The 25,318-nt window shown below is 43.1% G+C and overlaps 1 protein-coding gene across 1 annotated transcript in view; it reads left to right on the top strand.

Moving 5' to 3' along the window:
- EEF1A2 (eukaryotic translation elongation factor 1 alpha 2) overlaps positions 1 to 25,318 on the top strand; it is a 37,665-nt gene that overhangs the window by 2,743 nt on the left and 9,604 nt on the right. The window contains exons 2-3 of the mRNA XM_063147070.1: positions 12,598 to 12,777; positions 15,753 to 16,049. Coding sequence (XP_063003140.1) covers positions 12,598 to 12,777; positions 15,753 to 16,049 — 477 coding nt within the window. The remainder of the gene's footprint in view (positions 1 to 12,597; positions 12,778 to 15,752; positions 16,050 to 25,318) is intronic.

The raw sequence follows: 25,318 nt of genomic DNA, 5'->3' as shown, positions 1-25,318 counted from the left end.
GCTGGAGGTGCAGTGAAACGAGGTCATTTGAATGAGGATAATGGGACATTTTCAGTATTATGGTTAATATATCCATTTTGTGTGTGTATTACAGCTTCTGATCTATCAGCCTTAGGCGGAACTGTCCTTTGAGAGCAGGTGGCTTAACATCTAACCTCTGTAGTCTGTGTTAGCCAAACCAAATACTATCTATTTGGGTCTTTTAATCTGAATTAGAGCTTATTTATACTTCAGATTTAAACCAGTGTCAGACTGGTTCAATTCTCCGGAAGAACCCAAGGAATGGGAGTTTCATGAGGCTGCTGAACATTCTGCATGAGAGATGCTTAAAAGCTGGTGCAGATGTTATCACATCTGGATAACTTCTGTAAATAACCAGTTGCTCAAGCAGTCTACTTAGGTGAGCTGTGTAATATCAGAAGAAAGTGCATGTGGAAGATCTCAGCAGTTACTCCCCTGTTTGTTTGTTTTTTAAAAAAAGCCTGAAGAAGAGTTCTGGAGAACTCAAAAGTTTGCTCACAGTTTTGTGATGTCATAGTTGGTCCTAATAAAGATATAACGAATTTACTCTATTGTGACTTTTGTGTTTTGTTTTGTTTTCTAATGGACCAACATTTATAATTCTTGATTTATTGGGTTCTTAGTTTCATTGATCCCATTCTTAAATAGCTCCTTTGACGTCGGGCCTATGGCTGCACACTCATTTTGTCCAGCAGAACAGGTTGAAGAAATAAGTAACAGCCTTATCAGTTTGCCATTGACATTGTTCTGTAGTGGGAAAGGAGTTGGCATTTGATTCAAGGGCATGGACTAGTTGTGTGGCCATGGGCAAGTCATGCCATTTTAATCTTGCTGCTTTTAAAATAGGACAACAAGGAGGAATTTGCAAGGAATTGTAGTGGGGATAGGAGGAAACCGCCTTAAATGATCCCATCACTGCAAACGTCCCTTACCTGGAGGAGTGGGGCAATGTGAAGAAATCTAGGGCATGTCTACACAGCCATTTATCCCGGGATCATCCTGGGGTCATCCCTGTGCATCCAAATGACACACGGGATCCTGGGAGCAGGAAGGGACGATCCCTCCATTTTCCTGGGATAATCCTTAGGTGTAGAAAGGGCCCTAGTCTCTTCTGCTTCACTTCTCCTCCTTCCAGTATATTCCAAGGGAAAAAGACCCTCCTTCTTTCCCTCTATTATGCCCATTGGTGAAATGTTGGTGGAAAGGTGTTACAAAAAGGAAGTCCTGCCAGGGGTTTGATAGGAAGCTGGACACCAGGAAAAACTTCCTGACTGTTAAAGCAGTACAGCAATGGAACCAATGACCTAGGGAGGTGGTGGGCTCTTCCACACTGGAAGCCTTCAAGAGGCAGCTGAAGAGCCATCTTTCAGGTATGCATTAAGGTGGATTCCTGCATTGAGCAGGGGGTTGGACTCAATGGCCTTGTAGGCTCCTTCCAACTCTAGTATTCTATGATTCTATGATTACTGGTTGAGCATACTCATTTAATTTGTCTTACACTCACTGCTAGGATTAGTCATGAAAAACTGCAGTCTTCCCATGACTCCACTATCTGGCAGCTCATGTAACTGAAATAAATGCATATTCTTCCTGTGGTTTTACCTCTGCTTCGATTCCCTCCCTTCTCTGTTGTCTGCCCAGTGTCAGTTTTAAACTGGAAGCCCCTCAGGGCAGGGACCCATCCTCTTGCACTTTGTGGAGGTCCATACTTACTGTATAAATAATAAAAAAAATAATCAAATATAGCTCAGGGTTGGGCTGGAGGCGGACCACAGTGCGCCAGAGGATCACTGGCCAATTTCACTTGGAGCACTTAGTGTCTGCTGGTTGCTGAGATCCTTAAAAGAAGTGATGGACTAGGAACATAGGAAGCTGCTTTATACTGAGTCAGACCATTGGTCCATCTAGCCCAATACTGTATCTGAGGAAGTAAGCCTGTATATACCAGTTGCTGGGGAACATGGGTGTGAGGGTGCTGTTGCACCATGTCCTGCTTGTTCATCCCTGGCCAATGGCTGGTTGGCCACTGTGTGAACAGAGTGCTGGACTAGATGGACCCTTGGTCTGATCCAGCATCAGGGCACTTGTTATGTTCTTATGTTCATCCTGTCGCTGATGGATGGAGCTTTCTTCAGTTCTGCAGCCCCTGGCATCTAGCACTTGAAGCCCAGTATTCTTTCTGGCTGGTAGGAGGGAAGCAAAGTTTCCTTGCTCCTTATCTGGCCAGGAGATGGGACCAGTTTTCCCTAACCATTGAGGTCACAAATAGATGATAAGCAAAGCTATATGTGAATGTTGGAATTCCGTGACCATCCTGTGCAAGCATGGAAGTTGACGGTAGGTCCAGAATTCAGCAACCTGCTTTTCAGAACTTAGCGAGCTTCTAGCTCTTACAGTTGAAAAGACAGCCTTAGAAATATGTAAGCAGCAATGTGTCATGATATCTCAGGGGCCAGAGGGAGGATTCCAGTACCTTTGCAGAAGTACTTGCTCTTCCCCAGGAACAGAATAAATTATGCAAAATTGGACAGTGCATGGAAAGTCATGCATTTTGCATATTTTGAAAGGGTCACAGAATTTGTCCTTTCTTGGTGCCCATTGTTTGTTTATTTATTTATTTTTAATGCAGAACATGACGATGATGCATAGTACCGAAATGTGTAACAACTACAGACGTAGTTTTTTTAAAAACTTTGCCTCATGATTGCGTGTTAGGCATCACGGAGGCCAAGAAATCCCTCTGTGGCAGGGAGAAGAGAGACGCCATTTCATAATGACATCTGTTAAAACAGCCACATAGCCTGCCTTATGTTAGAACCGAGAGAGAAATCTCAGTAAATTCTTCTTTATGCTACCATCTCTACCATTCTCAAAATACAATTGGGCTATTATTTCCAAGGACAGATTTTTAATGTCTGATCAGCCACATATAAATTGCAAATTTCCTTCAACCTTCAAGATGTTGGATTTGTGCCTTAGCCTTGGAAAAAAAATGCAAAAAGTGTCAAAATGCAGGCTAGCTTTGGTGATTCTCTTGCCTTTCTGAGCATTGGGAATAACATCCTATTATTCCATTTGTGTGTGTTTTCTTTTCTGACAATGTTTTCTTCTTCAGTGTATTCTAACTTGCTTGCCTAGATACATGCCTAGTAACTAAACCCCCAGACTGTTTAAAAATGACATCATTTTGATATAGCACTTTCATGTTTTTTGATCCAGTTAAACAAGCCTTCCCTGGACTGTAATTTATTCTGGTTTTATGTGATTTTAAAATTTTAATCTGGATTTTATGGTTTTAGTTGTAAACTGCCCTGAGAGCTTAGGCTGTTGGGCAGTATAAATATGAAATAAATAAATTAATAAATAAATATAATATATTTTTCATATATCTATCATTCTGATCTGTCTATCAAATATAGCTAACAATCTAATAAAGGCCTGGACATCTTCTTAATGAATCCTATACTGTCTCTTAAGGCTTTTCTATATATGGGATGGTGATGGGTGATGCATCTCTTTGGTGATGCTTCCAAACATCCTTTGGAAACATTTTTAAAGACTTCCATTTTGGCTGGCTGGCTTTAGGGTGTCCAGATTAAGGTAGTTGAGGGCTGAAGATGTGAATTTTAGCTTTTTTAGCTGTTAACAATTAGATTTGTAATGGAATATTTTATATATGCTTATTTTTTTACATGTGCTGTTAGTTCCCTTCCCTGTTTTTCAGAATTATGTTTGCTACACATTTGAATTAATAAAATAGATATCTCATCTCTGCCATCACAAGGACTAGATACTTAAAAATAAAACTGGGATTTTGAAAATGTTAGAAATGGTTAACAGTGCTGAAGATAGTCTAATATTTATGTGTGTCGTATCTAGCTACGATAGATTTATATCAGCGGAAGAGATGCAGAAATATCTGGTTTCTTCTAAAATGACCTGCTATTTCTTTAAATCAATCAGACAAGCCTTGTGCCACTTTCACTGGCACAGCAGAAAATGCAGAAGGAGGTGAACCCGCTATTAATAGCCAACTGACTGTGCTTTCAGACTCCATTTTCTGATGCAGGGTTGTGGATGGGATATTCCTTTTCACTCTCTTGCATTTATAGGAAATGGAGGCTGGCTCTAATAAGATTTTCAAAGGTGCTGCTTAACTAGGGTTTTTTTTGTTTTTTTTTAAAACAATAATATAATGGAAGAGGACTCTTGGCTTAGAGAACAGAGATAGCAACAGTTTGGAGGGCTTTTTCTTTCCTTCCTTTAAAAAAACCCCTTTGTAGTCTTAACAATGTGAGTGCTCCTTCTGTCCAGCCAAATCAAGACATATCAGGCCGTGTAACAGAGCTGTTACTGTGCTAAGCTAGAAAATAAAGGCTTTTATTTTTTGGCCTACAATCTCTCCGGGAAATTGAATATAGCCAAATGAAAAGGGGGGGGGGGTAAGGGGGGGGAACTGTACTAAATAGAGGTTTGTCATTGTCTCAAAGTGATGTGTGATGCAGCAAAAATTCAGTGCGTTCCATTTTCAGCCAGAAGAGACCAGTTTTGGCTGATGGGCAATTCATTGGGGCAGGAGTGGTGACTTTTTTATCATCAGTATTTTGGGTTGTGTGCCCACTTCACAGGAAAATTGTACTGACACATACAGATCACGAATTGATCGCCCCCTCTCCCGGGCCTGCTTAAGTCAGCCTTCCTGAGCCTAAATAATATTCTTATGGATACATGTTCAAAATTAAGGCCTCAGTCCATTCTAATATAGCCTGTTGGTTTTAGGTTTGTTCTAGTAACAGTCTTCCCTCTAACTGATTTAGCATATCGGTTTGTTTGGTTTCAGCAGGTCTCTTTTGCAAATTTTCCATTGTTGATTAATAACACCGTGATATTATATTCTAGATTAAAAACTAGATGGTTAGACAAACTCAGGGCTGTTTATATGCTGCAGTGGGCCTGGAAGTCACCTTCCAGAAAAAACAACGATTCAGTTTTGTTAAAAACAATGCACCAAGGTTCTGCTTTTGTGCTCAGGGGCCTTATTCCTTATTGGGAAAATAGAATAAATTATGTAAAATAGTAAAAATGCAGAAAAAAATATGGCAAATGAGCAAAAGTGTGAAAATCCATTAAATATGGATAATTCGTACATGCCACAGGATCCTGCTTTTCTCACCCCAGAATCTGGATTGCGTGGGCACAGAATATTCTTTCAGTGTGGAATACGTAATAGACATGCTAAACAGACAAATCTATGTGGGAATTAGAAATAAAGTAGGGTTGTGGAAGGGAGACGGGGAGGGGATGAAATTGTTCTGTAGCCTTGTGGCTTCCTCTAGCACAGCCTTTCTCAACCTGGGGCGCTCCAGATGTGTTGGACTACAACTCCCAGAATGCCCCAGCCAGGCTGGCTGGGGCATTCTGGGAGATGCAGTCCAACACATCTGGAGTGCCCCAGGTTGAGAACCACTGCTCTAGCAGCAAAGCCAGTTATATTATTCCTCAGAGATTACAGTGATTCAGTTTATGAGAGAAGAAGTTTTATTTATTGACCAAGGATACCAGGGCACCGTCTCTGTGACTTTTATCACAGGCTTTGTCAGAAGAATATCCCGCCCCCAACACACAATTCCAGAATGTTCTCTGGCCTCAGGGATCGCTTCTTCACAAACATCCTGTGGTCCTGAGGGACTGCCTCTAGAGACCCATAAGCCACCCAGTCCAATCTTCTTTTGCAAAATATTGATTTGGAATTTAATGCTTGCCTTTTGAAGGGTGCTGTGACGGCACCGACCTCACACAGAAGGCCTTGCCTAGAACACCCTTCTCAAGCCAAGTACCACCTCTTGAAAAGCTTGAGGAAAGGGTAAAAACAGCAACACCTTTCCCCTGTATGTGAGGGAACAAGGTTTTGGAAAATAGGTTCTATTGCTGAGGTACTGAACTGCAGGTGTATGTTAGATGTTTTTACACTGTGTAATATAGAAGGTAATAAATCTGAGCTGACACGTGGTTTGTGGGAACACAACACAAAGTGAAGTTTATTGAAATTTAACAACTTTGGTATTTCAATTTAGATCAAACCTGCTTATTTTTATATTTAAAACAATAATCCCAAGTCCCTTAAAATTCTGTCTCTTCTCACACCAAACACTCTCACGAAGCACAAGCCAGACTAAAACTCCCAGACTAAAACTAAACCTCAAACTAAACTCACAATCCCCTCAGCCAACCTATTTATACTCCTCCCTCCCCCTCTCTCACCGCATCACTAGCCACACCCACTCAGTCAAACATTCCGCACTCGTCTCACTAGACATACAAACCCCACAGACATACCTAAGGACAGAAAGGTGGGTATCGCCACAGGTGCATTATTTTATTTATTTATTTATTTATTTATTTATTTATTTATTTATTAAACTTATATACCACTCCCATAGCCAGGGCTCTCTGGGCGGTTTACAGAAATTCTAAAATTGAGGTAAAAACAAGTATACCAAATTTAAAACTCTAAAACACAGAACATACACACATTAAGCATATTTATTTATTTATTTAAATATTTATTTAAAGCATATTTATTTATTTATTTATTATGATGAGAATAAATTAAATATATCTGCTCATTTATCCAGTACCAACTCTTCCCTCATGCTTTCAGCTTCCCTCTCTCTAAGGGCCAAACTGCATGTGACAATAAACTTGTATTTATTTATTTATTTATTTATTTATTAATTACATTTTTATACCGCCCAATAGCCGAAGCTCTCTGGGCGGTTCACAAAAATTAAAACCACAATAAAACACCCAACAGGTTAAAACACAATTACGAAATACAGTATAAAAAGCACAACCAGGATAAAACCACACAGCAAAGTTGATATAAGATTAAAATACAGAGTTAAAACAGTAAAATTTAAATTTAAGTTAAAATTAAGTGTTAAAATACTGAGTGAATAAAAAGGTCTTCAGCTGGCGACGAAAGCAGTACAGTGTAGGCGCCAGGCGGACCTCTCTGGGGACCTCTATAGTTTAATGTCTTGTGCTTTTTTTAAAACAACAACAACCTGTAACTACCCTATTTCTTCGATTCTAAGACGCACTTTTCCCCCCATATAAACATCTCTAAAAATGGGGTGCGTCTTAGAATCACAGGTGTGTCTTAGGTTTTTTTTTTCTGTTGGTGGTACTGAAATTAGTGTGCGTCTTACAATCGATGGTGTCTTACAATCAAAGAAATACGGTAGCAGCCACAGGGTATATGTAGGGCACTGATTGGGATGGTAGGGAGGGGGACAGGTTAACATTTTCTTCCCATAACAAGGTCGAGATTAAAAAACCCTGTAGTTGTTTGGTGCTGGAAGAAAGGGTTACCCCCCTGCAGCTGCTATTTACAGTGGAAAAGATTTGTGCTACATTAAGCTACATGTTTAGCATCACATCTAATTTGGCCTTAAGTTCCTTGGAGCGACCTAACTTCAAACCATGGGAGGCGCTGGGAGGGTGCTCTTCCTTGTTTTGCCTGGGACCTTGCAGGCCTAATAACCCTCCACAAACCTAGACTGTACTTTTTAATTTAAAAAATGTTCGTATTGCCTTTCCGTCAAAGGCTGGGGTTTCAACAGCTTAACACCTTGAGAGGCGGGCTGAGTGCTATAGCAGAGATAGACTGGGTTGGAAACTTTGCTGACCTTCCCCCCTTGCTCTACTAGGCTGTTACTACACAATCATATCCATGTTTACTTGGAAGTAAGACGTGCTGATTTCAGTGATACTTTGTGCTTAGGATTGGAGCCTTAAAGTAAATTACATGGTTCTGCTTCCCCAGGGCTGGTGCTACCATAGAGGCCACTCAGGCGGCCGCCTAGAGTGCCAAGGTAAGGGGGGCGCCGAATGCCGCACCTGGAAGCCGCTCTCCCACAGCAGCTCTGAGAAGGCGGCTTCCGGGCATGCCGTTCCGAAGCCGCCTGCCCGCCCCAGCGTCCTGGCTTCGCTTCGGCTGGGCGCTCATCCAGCCAAAGCGAAGCCACGCCTGCCTCCCCACTCCAGCGTTCTGGCTTCACTTTGGCTGGGTGGGTGCCGAAGCGAAGCCAGAATGCTGGGGTAGGGGGACGGGCGGGCAGCTTCGGAACGACACGCCCAGAAGTTGCTCTCCCTGTGTCCTGGCTTCGCTTCGGCTGGGCGGGCGAGATGGCGCCCCGCGCCCAGGTACACTGGGGTGGGGGTGGGTGGGTGAAAGCAGATCACCTGCCTAGGGCGCAAAATAGTCTGGCACCGGCCCTGACAGGGAGAGGATGCAGGCAGACATAAAAACTCTCTCAGAGCTGACGGTGTGTCCCAACGATTGCTTCTAGTTTGGGCCAAGGGGTCTGCCACTCATATAAGCTTCTCCTGTTGACTTTCAAAGCTTGTCACTAGGGTTGCCATACGTCCCGGAAAACCGGGAATGTCACGGTTTCCAAGCATTTCCAAAATGTCCCAGCCAGTCAGTCAAGAATCCCCAATTCCTGTTCCAGCTGGCGGGAGAAATTCCAACCTCCGAAATGGTGCTTTGAGCCTGCTCGGTGGAGTGTAGGTCTCCATATTGAAGTCTCCTCTAGCTTTTGAGAACTAGTGGAGAAATGTAATTTAGTGTCATTTTTTTCTGTTTGTTTGCTTAAACTGTTCTTTGCCTATTAGTTATTTGCAGGTGCTTAAGTACTTTAGGCTGCAATCCTGTGCATACTGGGAATAAGTCCTATTTAACTTAATAGGATTTGTTTCTGAGTAGACACACATAGGATTGCAGTGTTAGGCCATGGCTAGATCAGGCCTCTATCCCGGGATCATCCCTGAATGTCCAAATGACACACAGGGGATACTGGGAGCAGACAGGGACGACTACTCCATTTGCCTGGGATAATCCTTAGGTCTAGCTAAGGCCTTAGATAACTAAAGCTTAGATAGCTTTTAAAACTTGATGTTGTGCAGACTTCTACTGTTACTTTCTACTGTTAGTTTTACCCTACCCTGTGCCTGCTTACCCTACCCTGTACCTGTTTGCATTCTCTTCCCCTCCTTATTGTTTTACTATGATTTTATTAGATTGTAAGCCTATGCGGCAGGATCTTGCTATTTACTGTTTTACTCTGTACAGCACCATGTACACTGATGGTGCTATATAGATAAATAATAATAATAATAATAATAATAATAATAATAATAATAATAGCTTTCTTTCTTTCCCTAGACCTTTACATATTGCTCAGTTTTTTTAAAAAAATCCTAGCCCCACCCCACCCCACCCCACCCCAAAAAATTGTTCCGGTTTTGTGGATTCAGAATATGGCAATCCTACTTGTCACAGTCTAGCTCCTTCCTATCTTTCTTCTCACATCTCACACTATTGCCTTGTTCATGCTCTTCGCTCATTGAATGCCATGTTCTCTACTTCTCTTGCTCGGCTTTGTCCATTTTCTCTCGCTGCCCCTTATGCCTGGAATTCTTATTTAGATCACGAGTTCAATTACTGTTTTTAAAGCTCAGTTGAAAACTTTTCTTTTTTCTACAGCTTTTAGAACTTGACTTTGTTCTTACTTTCACACTGTTAGTTTTATTGTCCCCTTTGCCTATTTGGTGCATTCTCTTCCCTTTCTTATTGTTTTATTATGATTTAATAATAATAATAATAATAAATGCTGGCCCTAAAGACATTGTAGATCCGTCTGAGGCCCACTGTAATACATTCGCTAGGTACTTTCAGGATATGATTTCTTGCAACCGCGAGGACTTAGACTTCAATAACAGTGCAGGTGAATCAGGTGAGGTATCTAGAGCACAGCCTTGTCCAGTTTTCTTGAATGAGTTTCAGTTGGTAAAACTGGAGGACATTGGCAAGGTGCTGGACAGCTTTGTGCAATCGCTTCCATATTGGATCCTTGTCTCCCTTGGCTTAAAAAAAAAAAGATAAGGGAAGGAATTGCCAGCTTAGCCAGGGAGGAGATTAACAGCTCCTTGCAAGAGGAAGTGGTCCCGGGCCACCTGAATGAGGCACTGGTGAGACCACTCCTCAAGAAATCCTCCCTAGACCTGGAAAATCTTAATAATTTTAGGATGGTGGCAAATGTTCCATTCTTGGGCGAGGTCTTTGAATGGGTGGTTGCAAACCAGTTTCAGTCATTCTTGGATAAGACTGATAATCTGGATCTGTTTCATTTTGGGGATCAAGCCAGGTTTTGGCCCTGTATAATCACTTACGTTGGGAGAGATACAGGGAGATGTGATTTTGTTGATTCTTGTGGATCTCTTGACAGCTTTCGATGCCACCGACCATGCTATCTTTCTGGGACAAATGTCTGAGTTGGGAGTGGGAGGCACGGCACTGCAGTGGTTTCTCTTCCTGACTGTTAGAGCAGTACGACAATGGAATCAGTGACCTAGGGAGGTTGTGGGCTCTCCCACACTAGAGGCCTTCAAGAGGCAGCTGGACAACCATCTGTCAGGGATGCTTTAGGGTGGATTCCTGCATTGAGCAGGGGTTGGACTCGATGGCCTTGTAGGCCCCTTCCAACTCTGCGATTCTATGATTCTATGGAGGGTTAGATCCAGAAGGTGGTGCATGGGAACATTGCTCAGCCCCATGGATCCTCCAGCATGGGATTCCACAGGTGTCGGTTGTTGCCCATGCCATTCAACATCTTCATTAAATTGTTGAGTGTGGTCATCCAGAATTTTGGAGTGTGTTGTCGCTAGCATGACACACAGCTCTACTTCCTCTCCATCTTCATCAGGTGAGGCTGTAGATGTGCTGGATTGGTGTCTGGCTGCAACAATGGACTGGATGAAGGCTAATAAACTGAAACTCAATCCAGACAAGACCAAGATGCTGTTAGTGGATGGTTCTTCTGACGGGATGGAGGGTGCTCAACCTGTTCTGGATGAGGTTGCACTCCCCATGAAGGGGCAGGTTTGTAGCTTGGGGGTTCTCCTAGAGCCATCTTTGTCACTTGAGGATCAGGTGGCCTCAGTGGCACAGAGTGCCTTCTAGCAACTTCAGTTGGTGGCCCAGCTATGCCTCTATCTATACAGTGATAACCTGGCTTCAGTTGTCTAGGCTCTAAAAACCTCAAAGTTAGATTGCTGGAATGCACTCTAAGTGGGGCTGCCTTTGAAGATGGTTCAGAAGCTGCAGTTTGTTCAGAATGCTGTGGCCACATTGATAACGGGGACAAGAAGGTCTGAGCATATAAGACTGATTCCAGCCCACATGCATTGGCTGCCTGTATGTTTTGAGCCTGATAAAAGGTGCTGGTTTTCACCTATAAAGCCTTATTCAGCTTGGGGCTGCAATACCTGATTGAGTGCCTCTCCCAACGTGAACCTACCTGTACATCGTGTTCAGCATCTAAGGCCCTCCCATGGGTGCCTCCTCCAAAGAACACTCAAAGGACGGCAGCAAGGGAGAGGACCTTCTCAGTGGTGGCCCCCCAATTGTGGAATGAACTCCCCAATGAGGCTCACCTGGTGTCAACACTGTTATCTTTCAGTGCAAGGTTAAAGCCTTTCTCTTCTCTCAGGCATTTGGCAGCACATGATGAGATTAATCAGGTCTAGGATTTTTCTTATTGCTGATTGTTTGAAATTGCTTTAGTTACGTGTGTGTGCTGTCTGTTTATATGTTTGTCTCTAAATGGTTTTACACTTTGTATAATGTATATTTAATCATAAAATAGTAGACCTGGAAGGGGCCTATAAGGCCATCAAGTCCAACCCAGTTTCTAATCTTTGTAAACCGCCCATAGAGCTTTGGCTATTGGGCAGTATAGATATGTAATAAATGAAATGAAATGTCTGGATTGTACATTTCAGATTCACAAGGGAAAGCTTACATGTTGGTATTCTTTCCCATGAAGAAAATATTCTTACACATAAAAAACTAGCATGTTCAGGACAACACTACATCTAGTTTTTAGGGGCAGGGAATTTTTGTTTTATGGAAGATCATTCACTCTTATGAGTCCTCTCCAGCAGTATGAAGTGGTACAGTCCAACCACAGGTATATAATCTTGTCTGATGTTTGCCGGAACTAGGCCTTAGCCCTGGGGTTTCCAACATGGTGCACATAGAGTCCAATGTACCACTGACATCTCTCTTGATACCCACCAAACTCCCTACCCTCCTGATTTTTTAAAAAATTCTTAACATTTTAAAAAAACTATTTTTTTTTTGTAGGGGGAGGTTGGCATATTGCAAAGCAAAGTGCTGCCCTCCCGTGACATCTTTATTTGAGTTCAAAAGAGTGGTTTTGTGTTTTGGAGCTTAGAATCCATCTTTGCCTCCTACTTATTCTTGACAATTACTTTTCTTTAGTCTTCCTAGTTTGCCTTCTGGAAGATGAGTATTTTGTGACCGGCCATGCCCACCATGGCGGCCATTTTATGAATGGGCAATCCCCCCTGGCAGCCATTTTGTGAGAATGCCACAACGCTCTCTCAAAATTCCAAATGTGTCCATTGACCTAGAAAGGTTGCGAACTCCGGTAGCCTTTATGTTCTACAGACTTAGGTTTCTCTCTTCTCTCTTTGTATTCCTGCTAGATGGGGAAGGGGTCCTTCAAATACGCTTGGGTGCTGGACAAGCTGAAGGCTGAGCGAGAGCGGGGCATCACCATCGACATCTCCCTGTGGAAATTCGAGACCACCAAGTACTACATCACCATCATTGACGCCCCTGGCCACAGGGATTTCATCAAGAACATGATCACTGGGACTTCACAGGTGAGAAAGAGAAGATGCAGGGCTTAGACGTGGGGCAGATTGGAGATTTGGTTCATTATTATTTATTTATTTATTTATTTATTTATGTAGCACCATCAATGTACATGGTGCTGTACAGAGTAAAACAATAAAATAGCAAGACCCTGCCGCATAGGCTTACATTCTAATAAAATCATAATAAAACAATAAGGAGGGGAAGAGAATGCACCAAACAGGCACAGGGTAGAGTAAAACTAACAGTATAAAAGTCAGAACAAAATCAAGTTTTAAAAGCTTTAGGAAAAAGAAAAGTTTTTAGCTGAGCTTTAAAAGCTGCGATTGAACTTGTAGTTCTCAAATGTTCTGGAAGAGCGTTCCAGGCATAAGGGGCAGCAGAAGAAAATGGACGAAGCCGAGCAAGGGAAGTAGAGACCCTTGGGCAGGTGAGAAACATGGCATCAGAGGAGCGAAGAGCACGAGCGGGGCAATAGTGTGAGAATGGAGAGGAAAGATAGGAAGGAGCTAGACAGTGAAAAGCTTTGTAGGTCAACAGGAGAAGTTTATATTGGATTCTGAAGTGAATTGGAAGCCAATGAAGAGATTTCAGCAGTGGAGTAACATGGTCAGAGCGGCGAGCCAAGAAGATGATCTTAGCAGCAGAGTGGTGAACAGAAACCAATGGACTGATGTGAGAAGAAGGAAGGCCAGTGAGAAGAAGGTTGCAGTAGTCCAACCGAGAAATAACCAATGCATGAACAAGAGTCTTGGCAGAAGAGACAGACAAAAATGATCGAATCCTGGCAATATTATACAGGAAAAAATGACAGGATTTAGCTACTGTCTCAATATGAGGAATAAAGGAGAGCGAGGAATCAAATATAAAGCCAAGACTACGAGCTTCCTTGACTGGAGTAAGTGTAACATCATTGACGGTAAGAGAGAATGAGAGATGAGGAGAAGGTTTAGGAGGAAAAACAAGCAATTCAGTCAACTTCCTGCTCGTTTGCTTGAACGTAAGCAGTATCCTTTTTCTGGGTGGGTCCCTGTCACCTTTGTAGACCAATTCTGAACTGGTATGTCTGGAAGCACCCTGCCAGTGTGCTCACTGGTGCATATTTGAGCTACACAAGAATTTAAAGGGCCAGTGACATTGGCGTCACTTGCTGACTCACCTCTATGCAAGCCAAGGCATTTGCAGAAGTCTTTTTAAACCCCTCTTGCCTGGCAAATGATGTTGAAGCATTTACATGTTTGATTATGGTAGGAAGCAGGGAATTTCAGTAGGTGCTGCTTGTCTCGTTGCAGTTCCTTAGAGGTGTGAGAAAAGTTCTAAGCAAACACACACACACACACACGCAAAATGTCCACCATTATGGTTATCATGGATAACCTAAAGGGAAGAGCTTGTCTATTTCAAAGACCCAAGCTATGTTTGTGCAATGCATCTCCAGTGTGGCCTAGTAGTTAGAGTGTTGGACTGCATCTCAGGAGACCAGGGTTCTAGTCCCCACTCAGCTATGAAGCTCACTGGGTAGCTTTGGGTCAGTCACTGACTCTTAGCCTAACCTGCCTCACAGAGTTGTTGTGAGGATAAAATGGAGAAGAGGAATATGTAAGCTGCCTTGTGCTTTGAGGGGAAAAGGCAGGATATAAACGTAATAAATAAATAAAATAAATAAAATGTCTACATGCAGAACCGCATTGCACTTGCTTGTGGAATTCTGGTCCTGAGGCTGGGTGGCCCTCACAAGTTATTGCTTTTCCTTCTAGTTATTCATGGCAAGCATGAACCTATATAGTAGAAAGTAAGCAGGTGCATTTGGGGATATCGTATGTGGGGGGGTTAAGTAAGCATCCTCCCCCTCCCCCCCCCGGGTGATCCAGCCAAGAAGAATCCTGCCTTCCTCTTTGTGTGTTGCCCTATTTTGGATCCTGTTCTTTGAGCACACTGGAGTATGACGAAACCTTGTGAACTTGGGTTTATATAATAGAAGACATAGAAGCCCTGCCCGCTTTTGCATCTAGTTATCCAACTGATGATTATATTACGCTTTGCACATTGAAAGGGGCTATAGAAATGCTTAAGAATACATTTGATGCATGCTTCTCTCCACCGCCCCCCACCCCTCGTCAAGTGAGTGAAAAGGATGAACTCCCCAAAGGCTCATTTACTATTTATAGGAGCAGATGGCAGCATCAGGTTTCGGGTATCAAGCCAACATTCTCAGAACTAGTTGAATTACAATATAAAGAGAACGTTGGCTAATATGCCCAACATGAACCTGTTTGTTTAGGGAATGCTGAAATAATGGTGTGTACTGGCTATACTCAGGCCTTAGTTAGATCTAAGGTTTATCCCGAGAGCAGGCAGGGATGACCCCGGGATAAACCTTAGGTCTAGCTAAGGCCCTAGATGCACTGTTAATTTTTATGGCGTTCATGTTCCTCAAAGCATGGGTGTGAAAACATAGGGATAGATCCAGATTTAGGGCACAATCCTATGCGTGTTAAGACAACTGAGGAATGTTAGGAGTTGTAGGACTTTTTTTTCTGTCTAAACATGCATAGGAAAACTTAATCATGGTTTGAATAGACTCATTGAAATCAGTGGAATGTAATGTCTCCATTTGATTTCAGAAGTCTGCTCTAAACATGGCTAAGTACAGCTTCAGCTTAGAATCCTGAATATTTAAACTTACAATTGTAGCTGGAGTGGGTGCGGGTGTAAATTCTCAAAAATTGCTTAGTAATGCTGATATATTCATTTAAAATGATAGATGGAAGAATAGCCTGACTTGGTATAAAGCTGTTTAATATTTTTCCACAAGTACTCGTGAGCTGGAAATATTCTGAGGAGGTTACCTTTCTACACGGTTTTCAAGATGTTGTGCACAGCTACGCATCAAAAATGTGCGTAGCATCCAAGCTGTGCAGAGAGATGCAGCATGATCTTCTTAATCTGATTCTCAAGGGGTTTGTGTTTTCCCGACATACAGGCCGACTGTGCCGTCCTGATCGTGGCTGCTGGTGTAGGTGAATTTGAAGCTGGCATCTCCAAAAATGGGCAGACCCGTGAGCACGCCCTCCTGGCGTACACCCTGGGCGTCAAGCAGCTCATTGTGGGCATTAACAAGATGGACTCTACAGAGCCGCCTTACAGCGAGAAGCGCTACGATGAGATTGTCAAGGAAGTCAGCGCCTACATCAAGAAGATCGGGTACAATCCATCAACTGTTCCCTTTGTGCCCATCTCTGGCTGGCATGGCGATAACATGCTGGAGCCATCTCCCAATGTAAGTATTTGGTGGCCATTGGCAGGGCTGAGCTCCCCTTTTTGGAATTAATAGTTCCCTGGTGGACTCAGACCTGCTTCTCCACCATCATCATGTCTCCAGGTCAAAGACCCAAGTTGGGAATTTGAGAGAGCTCAGCTTGTAAGATGAACCTCACTCCAAGTCCAGATAGGTAGAGCCTAGGGGCAAATATGATATGATTTGGGATTGTTTTCTTTCTTTCTTCTGGTCACATCCGAGGGGCTGACTTTCCCAAGCTGATATTCGCTGGGAATCCTGGAAGTTGCAGTCCAACACCTCTGGAGGGTGCCAGTTTGGGGAAGGCACTCTCAGTTTACACAGGATGACAGCTAATTCGGGATGATGGGGGTTGCAGACCAACATATTGAGGGTGCCATGTTGGGGAAGAGAATGTGCGCTCTAGAACATGCCAAGAACACTGGCTGAATAAATCATGGTGTGAATAGGCAGCACACTGGTGTACACAGCCCATTTGCTCCTCTCTTCACAGGGATAAACAAACCAGAAAGGTTTCATGTTCCATCCATACTTGGGATTATAGTTCAGTATTCCCAAACAAGCCAGGATTTGTAAGTCAACTTGAACCCTAGTTTAAAGATGGCTCCTTACTCTGGCTTGTTAACCATAATCCCAGAATGTAGTGTGAAGTTATCTCTTCCTAGTTAGTTAGTCTCCTTTCGTGAAGGGAGGAGCAAAGCAGGAGTAAAGAGGCTCTGTATGTTAGCATGTTGTTTGTTTGCATTGTGGTTTATTAGGCCAGAATTCCTGGCTTAATGTAACATTCAAATGCAGCCATTATCTTTCAACCAGGTTTGTTGTGAGAATTAAAGGGGAGAGGCAGAGCCATGTGCTCTGCCTTGAACTCCTTGGAGAAAAAGTGGGATATAAAGAAAATTGCTAGATTACCTAAATTTCTTTGGTAAAAATTATAATAGTGTTTTAAAGTGGTTTTTCTCTGTGCTCAAAGCATTTCACATGCATTATCTCAGCAATCCTTTCATTGTATTGCTTACAGCAACCTTGTTAAGGCTGGCCACTATAGTATCTATATCAGTGGTTCCCAATTAGCTAAGTACAGCGGACCCCTTGTTTTTCAAATGCCAAGCTATGGACCCCCTACTTTTGAAAAAAAAAAGTTATCTCTATGGTAGTTACCTGTGTGAAGCAATTTTTTGGAGAAAATAAGAGGTAACCCCTAATAAGCAAAGGATGTAGGTATACTAAAAAGTAGGCCATAAAATTTGTGATATTTGCAATATTACCACGCAAAAATGACATTGATTTAGTTAGGAATATAAAGATGAATTTAATTTTACTAATGTCTAGTTTACAATTGAACAAATTTTGACATGTCTAGAAGCTACGAAACCTAAATGTGATGGGAGAAATCATGCCTCTTTTTGTCCCGAACAATCCCTTCCACATCCGGTTCAATATTTCCTACTTTTAATCTCAAATCTGGATCAGCATCGAGCCAATTTCTATGCTTGTTCTTCATATAACAAAATGTCAAAAATGTTTGTTCACAAAGATATGTGGAACAAGATGTTTCAAAGCTTTTTCACCTAACTTCTCATAATCAGGAAAAACCTTCACAGTCTATATTCTTTGAAAAATGATTTCATTGAACCATCACAAGTGCATCTTGCTCGTCCGTAGATAGAGTTGTTAGTTGTACATCACCACATTCAAAAGCATTCCTTATCCATGAGTTTTCAGGATTAGGTGCAGGGAAGTAATTTCTGAAGCTAGTTGCTAAATCATGCAGGTGCTTTCGCGCATGACATCACCGTCGAAGCAAACAGAGTGCGGGAGACAGCATATTTTTTATTAAAATACAGACCTTGCAGAGCTAATAGGTGAATGATGCCACAGACCCCCAATTGGGAACCACTGATCTATATTACAATTGGAGGGAGGGCTGAGGCCAGGGAGTCCCTGACTCTTGACTCATACATACTGCTGGTGTTTAGGGCCGGATTCTAAAATGTTGAGGACCATTTATCAAAAGATGTTATGATTAATCTCTAAAGAGGGATGCTTGCCCCTCCTCTGAACACTCCCCTCTCCTTGAATGCAGCCTACAGAAACTAATAAAACCCAACAAATTTAGGCTGGTATGTATCTAGGGTGACTGTATGAAAAGGAGGACAGGGCTCCTTTATCTTTAACAGTTGCATAGAAAAGGGAATTTCAGCAGGTGTCATTTGTATGCATGCAGCACCTGGTGAAATTCCCTCTTCATCACAACAGTTAAAGCCCTGCCGTCTTTTGTAACTGGTCAAGAGGGCAGAGCTCCTGCAACTTTAGCTGTTGTGATGAAGAGGGTATTTCACCAGGTGCTGCATGTTCATATAAAGGACACCTGCTGAAATTCCCTTTTCTATAGAACTGTTAAAAATGCAGGAGCCCTGTCATCTTTTCCATAGGGTCACCCTAATCCGATGATTCCACAGTCACCTGCATAAATGAAGAATTTGATATTAGTTATAAAATTCAGTAGCCTGGGTATGTCTGCTTTCATTTAAAAATAATAATCAAGCTTCTAGACTTTAAAGCTACAGCAATAAGCTTGGACAGTAGGAAAGAGGGAGAACAAAGGAGGGGGAATGAATGATAAAAACTCTGGAAATATATACAAATCGGCTTTATTTGTGTAACCTAGTACAGAGCCTACAAAGGAAATATCAGTGGAGAATTCTACAAAGTAAAATACTACCCTCGTGCTTTCCCTGCTCAGACAGAGCTTGTCTGTTTCCTGAATAACTGTTTGACTTCAGAAATGAGGTGTTCCCTCTTTTCTCCTCGCTTATTTATTTATTTTATTTATTGCACTTATATACCGCTTCCATAGCCAGCGCTCTCTGGGCGGTTTACAGAAATTCTAAAATTAAGATAAAAACGAGTATACAACATTTAAAATTCTAAAACACAGAACATACACACATAAGGTATTAAAAACCGTTAAAAAAACTAAACATGTGGGTGATTGATGGTGCTATATAAATAAATAATAATAATAATGATTAAGATGTGCCGCCATATGCCTGGGCAAAGAGGAAAGTCTTAACCTGGCGCCGGAAAGATAGCAGCGTTGGCGCCAGGCGAGCCTCGTCAGGGAGATCATTCCACAGTCTGGGGGCCACCACCGAAAAGGCCCTGTCCCTCGTTGCCACACTCCGAGCCTCTCTCGGAGTAGGCACCCGGAGGAGGACCTTAGATGTTGAACGTAGTGACCGGGTATATTCACGTCGGGAGAGGCGTTCCGTCAGGTATTGTGGTCCCAAGCCGTGTAAGGCTTTATAGGTCAAAACCAGCACCTTGAATTGGGCTCGGAAACATATAGGCAGCCAGTGCATACAGAACCATACAGGTGGTTCTTCACCCCAAATCTCTTATATTCTAGTCTCTTTTTTTTCCTTAATGTGAAAGCCAGTTAGATGACCCCTCTTCGACCATCATGTGACTCCTCTGAAATTCAGCAAGTCAGTGCTGGTGTCTTGGCAGAAATTAGAATCATTTGACAGTCGTAGGCAGCTGTTTGAAACCCCCACAGTGCTCCATGACCTCCTTCAGGGAAAATAGGACATGGATTGAAAGCCAGACAAGAGATTCTTCTGGGAAATTGGTGTGTGTGAGAGTGTTACGTTGTCCATAGAAGTTTCAAAATGAAACAATGGGAATGTTCAGAAGACACCTTAAATCCTGCTGGTTAAGGCTTTTGGTTAAGCAGCAGGGTTTAAGGTGTCTTGTGAGATGTGTTTTGCTAAACCCTGCTCACTCAGTAACTACAGGGTTAGCTAGGGTGACCATATGAAAAGAACAGGGCTCCTGTATCTTTAACAGTTGTATTGAAAAGGGAATTTCAGCAGGTGTCATTTGGATATATGGGGAACCTGGTGAAATTTCCTCTCCATCACAACAGTTAAAGCTGCCCTCTTTTAAATCTGGTCACTCTAGTATAGCTCCTTCACCTTTAACTGTTGTGATGAAGCAGGAATTTCACCAGGTTCTCCATATATACAAATGACACCTGCTGAAATTCCCTTTTCTATGCAACTGTTAAAGATACAGGAGCCCTGTCCTCCTTTTCATATGGTCACCCTAGGGTTAGCGGCTCTGACTGTGGTTTAAAGTGTTGTGTGCGTTAGCATGGCTTGTGGTTAGTGCTAACCTCAGAGAACCACAGTTTTGCTAACCACAGAGCGTGAAGTGTCGTCTGAACAGGCCCAATATTTAAAGACACAAGGCCTATTCAGACAACATGCTAAGCCCTGGTTAGGCTGCTAACCCCTTTGTAGCAAGTGGTCAGTGAGCGTGTTTAAACTATGGTTATGTAGCCACCATGGTTAGGCATGATTCACATGACACGCTAAGTCATCTGTTCACACGACACGGTAAGCCATAATGTTTAGCTCAAAATAATTCACTCTGTCGTCTGAACAGGGTCATAGAAAATGTGTGAGCAGATGGACGCAGTCTCTCGTCTCTAAATGGACACATGCATTTGTTGATTTATACTGGATTTGCTAGATCATTTTTAAAATTATATTTAGATTTTGTAATAGCTTATTGAAACCTCCTGGATCAGGAGCAGTGTATCTTTAAGAACATAAGAAGTGCCATGCTGGATCAGACCAAGGGTCCATCTAGTCCAGCACTCTGTTTGCACAGTGGCCAACCAGCCATTGAGCAGGGATGAACAAGCAGGACATGGTGCAATAGCACCCTCCCACCCATGTTCCCCAGCAACTGGTGCACACAGGCTTATTTCCTCGAATACTGGAGATAGCACACAACCATCAGGGCTGGTAGCCACTGATAGCCTTCACCTCCAGGAATTTATCCACCCCCCTTTTAAAGCCATCCAAGTTGGTGGCCGTCACTACATCTTGTGGTAGTGAGTTCCATAATTTAACTATGCGCTGTGTGAAGAAGTCCTTCCTTTTACTTGTCCTAGATCTCCCACTAATCAGCTTCATGGGATGACCCCGGGTGCTAGTATTTTGAGAGAGGGAGGAAAATGTCTCCCTATCCACATTCTCCAAACCATGCATAATTTTGTACACCCTTAGCCTCTTTTTTTCCAGGCTAAACAATCCCAGTTGGTGTAACTTTCTCTCATAGGGGAGATGCTCCAGCCCCTTAATCATTTTAGTTGCCTTTTTCTGCACTTTTTCCAGCTCTATAATATCCTTTTTAGGTGTGGTGACCAGAACTGTACACAGTAAGTGTGGTCGCACCATAGATTTGTATAAAGGCTATATGATACTGGCTGTTTTAGTCTCAATTCCTTTTCTTATAATGCCTAACATGGAGTTTGCCTTCTTTACAAAAACAAACCTGAGTTGCACATCCCTAGGATTCTCTTAGTATGCATGCCAAGTTTCAGGAATCTAAGGCCACAGCTAGACCGAAGGTTTATCCTGGGATCATCCAGGGTTCGCCCCTGCCTGAGCACTGGATCCCCTGTGAGTCAGCTAGATGAACAGGTTTGACCCCTGGACGATCCAGGGATAAACCTTAGGTCTAGCTATGGCCTATGTGTCATGGTTTTGGTATTGTGGTGCTGACAGTCAGAATTCCTTAAGTCTTCTTTTATTATTATAGATAAATAAGATCATTAATGTGTGTGCATTTAAAATAGAACAGAGTATCAGATACAGAGGCTGTATTGATTCTCTCAGAGCTTCAGCTATTGGGTGGTATAGAAAAGCAATAAATAAATAAATAAATAAATACACAAAAAGACTGAAGAGCCCCCAGTATCCAGATATTCAGCCCCAAATATCCAGATATTCAGGAGCTATGTGCTTAGAGGAGAAACATTCTGCCAGGCAAACCCCAGAGAATTCAAAGAAAGCTGCAGCTCAGGGTCATCCAATGAAATTGCCAGACAGGATATTATTTTATTTATTTATTTATTTATTTTGTAACATTTATATACTGCTGAATATAATAGAATCTCTCAGCGGCTCACAACGTCAAAATACAATATTAAAACACATAGCATGAAAACACAGCGTTAAAAACAGTAATATGGAGCAGTAAAATGGAGTGGGGTAGTTTAATTAAGGCCCAGGGAAAGTCTGGGTGAACAAGTGTCTCTTCAGGAGGCGTTTGAATGATGCCTCCTGAACTACGTGATGGAGGGTTTCCAGCTGGTGGATGCTGCTGTTGAAAAGGCTTGACGTTTGGGCACTTCGTGGTGACATTCCGTCCATTTTGAAATGACAAGCAAGACCTCCTGTGTGGATCTTAAAGTTATTGTTATTATTATTATTATTATTATTATTATTATTATTTATTTATTTATATAGCACCATCAATGTACATGGTGCTGTACAGATTACACAGTAAATAGCAAGACCCTGCCACATAGGCTTACAATCTAATAAAGTTGTAGTAAACAATAAGGAGGGAAAGAGAATGCAAACAGGCACAGGGGCACTGGGTAGGGTGAAGCTAAACAGTATAGAGTCAGAACAAACTCAATATTTAAAAGCTATAGGGAACAGAAAAGTTTTTAGCTGAGTTTTAAAAGCTGTGATTGAGTTTGTAGTTCTCAAGTGTTCTGGAAGAGCGTTCCAGGCATAAGGGGCAGCAGAAGAAAAAGGACGAAGCCGAGTAAGGGAAGTAGAGGTCCTTGGGCAGGCGAGAAGCATGGCATCAGAGGAGCGGAGAGCACGAGCGGGGCAATAGTGTGAGATGAGAGAGGAGAGATAGGCAGGAGCTAGAATAGTAGAGTTGGAAAGGGCCTATAAGGCCATCGAGTCCAACCCCCTGCTCAATGCAGAAATCCACCCTAAAGCATCCCTGACAGATGATTGTCCAGCTGCCTCTTAAAGGCCTCTAGTGTGGGAGGGCCCACAACCTCACCAGGGAACTGATTCCATTGTCGTACTGCTCTAACAGCCAGGAAGTTTTTCCTGATGTCCAGCTGGAATCTGGCTTCATTTAACTTGAGCCTGTTATTCCGTATCCTGCACTCTTGGAGGATTGAGAAGAGATCCTGGCCCTCCTCTGTGTGACAACCTTTTAAGTATTGGAAGAGTGCTATCATGTCTCCCCTCAATCTTCTCTTCTCCAGGCTAAACATGCCCAGTTCTTTCAGTCTCTCTTCATAGGGCTTTGTTTCCAGGCCCCTGATCATCCTGGTTTGTCGCCTGGGTATGTATAAGGGAAAGCGGTCTGCTAGGTATCCTGGTCCCAAGTTGTTTAGGGCTTTATATGACAGTAACATAACCGTAATTCAGGACAGACAAAAGGAAGGTCTTCTTCACAGGATTCACTTATGGAACTCATTGCCCACAAGAAGTGATGATGCTGACTGGCTTTGTTGACTTTAAGAGGGGATTAGACAAGTTCATGAAGGAGAGCAGAGGTCTATAAAAGAGGCTACTAGTAGTCATAAAGATTGCAAGAAGAGCCGTGGTGGATCAGGCTGAAGGCTGGACTCATCCAGCATCCTGTTCCCACAGTGGCCAAGCAATGTCCACAAGCAGGACATGAGTGCAAAAGGTCCCTCCCTCTCATGTTCCCCAGCAACTGGTATTCAGAGGAATGGTGCCTTTGATCCTCCAGGTTATATAACCATCATGATGAATAGCCATTGATAGCCTTATCCTCCATGATGGTTAGGTTGGGCTTCCCTGCTGAAAGTTGCTGGACGTCAACAGTACAAGAGAGCTGTTTGCGCCCATGCCCTGCTTCTGAGCTTCCTGGAAGCATCGGGATGGCCACCATGGGAAATTTGATACTGGACTAGATCGGGCTTCTCCAACCCTGCTGCCCTTCAGAAGTTTTGGACTACAACTCCCAGCATTCCTGACCATTGTCCATGCTGGCCAGGGCAGATGGGAGCTGAAGGAAGGCTGGACTAGATGGACCTTTGGTCTAATCCAGCAGGGTTCCTCTTATGTTCTGTGTTGGAGATGGGGAACATGTGGCCATACAGATGTTGGTCTGCAGTTGCCATCATCCCTCACCATTGGCTATATTGGCGAAGTCTGATGAGAGTTGCAAGCTAACAACAGGGCAGGGCCATAGCTCAGTGGTGGAGCATCTGCTTTGAATGCAGAAGGTCCAAGGTTCAAACCTCGGTATCTCCAGGTGGGGCAGGGGAAACTCCTTCCTGAAACCCTGCAGAGCTGCTGTCGGTCAGTGTTGACACTACATCTCCTGGCCTTCCGGGAGGGAGGGCGGAGGATCTCGGGATTTCCTGCTTCCAAGATCCTCCCCCTGGGTCCACACACCCGTGCCATGCCCAGGGATGGTGCAGGTAACCCCCCCTTTTTTTCTTTTTTTTTTATAATTTTTTTTATTTTCTACAATACTTAAACATACACATTTATATTCACATAAAAACAACAACAACAACAACATACTACGTAATGTTCAATTTGAATACAAAATCTTATCTTAATAACATAATCAAAATAACCTACAAGTGCACCCCCCACCTCGGGATCTCATTCCTGATTCCAGAATCTCATACTTTCTTCTGCTGGTGGTTTCCCACTTCCTTTTGAAAACACAAATATTAGGAACTGTTTCCAAATTCCTTCAAAATCATTTGATTTAGCTATACCTCTTCTCCATTTAATATTACTTGTTAATTTATCATTAATAGCTATACCCCCTTTTTTTTTAAGCAATGGGACCGGTTGCGCAAGAGCGAGGCCCCACTCCATCGAAAATGTGAGGGTTTTTTTTAATAAAAAAATGCACCTGAAACTGCCCCCCAACCCCCCTCCCTGCCATCCCAGGAGCGGCGAAATTACTGCCTCCCCCTCCCTTGATGGGCACGGAGCCGCGCTGTGTGGCTCCGTGCCCATTTCTGGTGCTGCGCTTACTCGTAAGTAAGTGGGCACCAGACAGGATGGGCGCCCACACCTCCTGCGGTCTCAGGACGGTCCCAGGACTGCTGGAAGATTCCGGTTTTCCCAGGGTTTCATTAACCCTGGGAAAACCCGTGCCCATCTCCTCTTTGCCCCCAGGAGTCCATGGTGATTATTTGGACGCACAGGGAGGACCCAGGGACAACCCTGGGGAAAAAGGCCGGTGTAGAAACGACCACTTTTACGCTAGTGGGACCATTGGTCTGACTCAGTTTAAGGCAGAGTCCTGTGTTCCTGACATCTAGAGGGCCACACATTCCCTACTCCCGACCTACGGAAAGAGTAAGGTTGTCAGTGGCTGGCAGGGTTTGGGTAGCTTTGATGTGGTTCGTAATGATGTAACGAAGG

This window comes from Elgaria multicarinata, chromosome 1 (genome assembly GCF_023053635.1).
Source record: "Elgaria multicarinata webbii isolate HBS135686 ecotype San Diego chromosome 1, rElgMul1.1.pri, whole genome shotgun sequence".
In the NCBI taxonomy this organism is placed as follows: Eukaryota; Metazoa; Chordata; class Lepidosauria; order Squamata; family Anguidae; genus Elgaria; species Elgaria multicarinata.
The sequence above is the reverse complement of the archived record's forward strand: the minus strand, read 5'-3'. Positions and strand labels throughout refer to the sequence as shown.